Source organism: Cyprinus carpio, chromosome A1 (assembly GCF_018340385.1).
Source record: "Cyprinus carpio isolate SPL01 chromosome A1, ASM1834038v1, whole genome shotgun sequence".
Taxonomy (NCBI): Eukaryota; Metazoa; Chordata; class Actinopteri; order Cypriniformes; family Cyprinidae; genus Cyprinus; species Cyprinus carpio.
The window spans coordinates 37,419,683-37,421,341 of record NC_056572.1 but is presented as its reverse complement, the minus strand read 5'-3'; the positions used below and the strand labels follow the sequence as shown (position 1 = coordinate 37,421,341).

At 39.2% G+C, this 1,659-nt stretch overlaps 1 protein-coding gene across 1 annotated transcript in view; it reads right to left on the bottom strand.

Moving 5' to 3' along the window:
• Positions 1–352: 352 nt before the first annotated feature.
• The window catches only part of LOC109061855, a 12,274-nt gene continuing 10,967 nt past the window's right edge, over positions 353–1,659 (bottom strand). Inside the window, exons 4-5 of the mRNA XM_042769709.1 lie at positions 629–692; positions 353–479 (exon numbers count right to left, since the gene is read on the bottom strand). Coding sequence (XP_042625643.1) covers positions 353–479; positions 629–692 — 191 coding nt within the window. The remainder of the gene's footprint in view (positions 480–628; positions 693–1,659) is intronic.

Here is a 1,659-nt window from a genome sequence, read left to right as displayed (position 1 = left end):
AACCAAATCCAGCATAGAGGGGTTCAGTGAATGCGGTGCTGAAATGCGTAAGGTGTGAGTGTGTGCGTCAGGATGCCAGAAGATGCCACTAGTCCATAGACACCTACTCTATTAGATATGATGAAGAGGGAGGAATCTTGAAAATGCTTAGCCTACTGTCATGCCAGAAGAGCAACCGGACACAACAGTAAAGATTCCAGGACTTGTCCTTGAGTCCAAACCGGACAGTCAATCCCACCTTTCCTGCTGATTCCCTTTATAGCCACTGCTACATGACTCCCCTAAATCATCAAGTCAACCTCCCAGCAATACTTCGGGCCCAGTCAGGACTCCTCTCACAGAACCTGGCCTCCTATAGCCGCCAACCTCCTGATAGCCAGGATATGTGGCTGTGCTCTTCAAACATGCTGGCCTTCTGTCTCCTCAGACAGGATGAGATGAGAGGTTTGCCAGTTTGATCCAGTTGGTAGATCATACATCTGAAGACCAACAACCACAAGAAAGAGAAAAACACATCATCTATTACAGTGGTTCTCTGCTCCTACAGAGTTTACTTCTAACCCTGATTAAACTCTCCAAATTTCCAGTAATCCTGAAGACCTTAATGAGCTTGCTCAAGTGTGTTTACTTAGGCTTGGAGCTAAACTCTGCAGTTAAATGGATCTCAAGGGCCAGAGTTGAGAACAGCTGACCTATAACATAATTAAATATACAGAGATTTGTATATGTGGGAGTTCGGGTGCTTGTGTGTGTGCTTGTGGACTTGCATTTTCTCAGTCCTGGTGTGATCCTGAAATCTCCACCATCACCTAAACTGAACAGACAAAAAAAGTAATGTTCATTGGACTGTTTTCTTCAAAATGTAAACTCTTTGCAGAGCATTACTTTTTCTCAAAGGATTTTTAGGTTCTGAAGTATTCAGTCAGATAAACAATCAGTGTTGTGAAGTATTCCAGTAAATATAATTAGTTACTGTAGTTAAGTATCTTTCTGGCTACACCCTAAAAAATGCTGGGTTAAATATTACCCAACGCTGGGTTAAAAAGGGACCAACCCAATGGTTGGGTTGTTTTGACCCAGCAGTTGGCAGAGGAGAACCAAGTCATTCCTTTCAATTTCACAAGCAAGTCTCAAATTAAATCTCAAGTCCTCAAAGAGTTAAAGTTAATGATATAATTAAGTGATTAATTAAATGATGATTGCACATTAGTGATGAACATCTGCTGTTAACAATCAACATCATTGAAGAAAAGTGAAACACAAGAACTACAACTGACTTCAGCTACAGACTTAGATGAAATCAACTGAATTTTTTTTTTTTTTCACACAAGATGCCACCATAACTGTGGTCAAGGTTTGCTTTAATTAGTCTCTTGACCCTTTTAATAATTCAAAGTAGTTTGTTTCTAAATGATTGCAATATAGTTTCACAGCAAACATTTGTGCATTGCTGAATCAAAAGCTTGAAGTAGCAGAGTAACTTGCGATTTCTGTTAATAGTTCATGATAAGTGAACATCATAAATCAGTCTCTCTCTCTGGTTTATTGACTGACATTCAGGTACTGTAGAACTGAAAAAAAAAAAGCCTATTAAACAAAATGCTACCTTAATGTGTCAATGTTGAACAAAAATAAAAAAAGTTGTATCAGCTCAGGCTT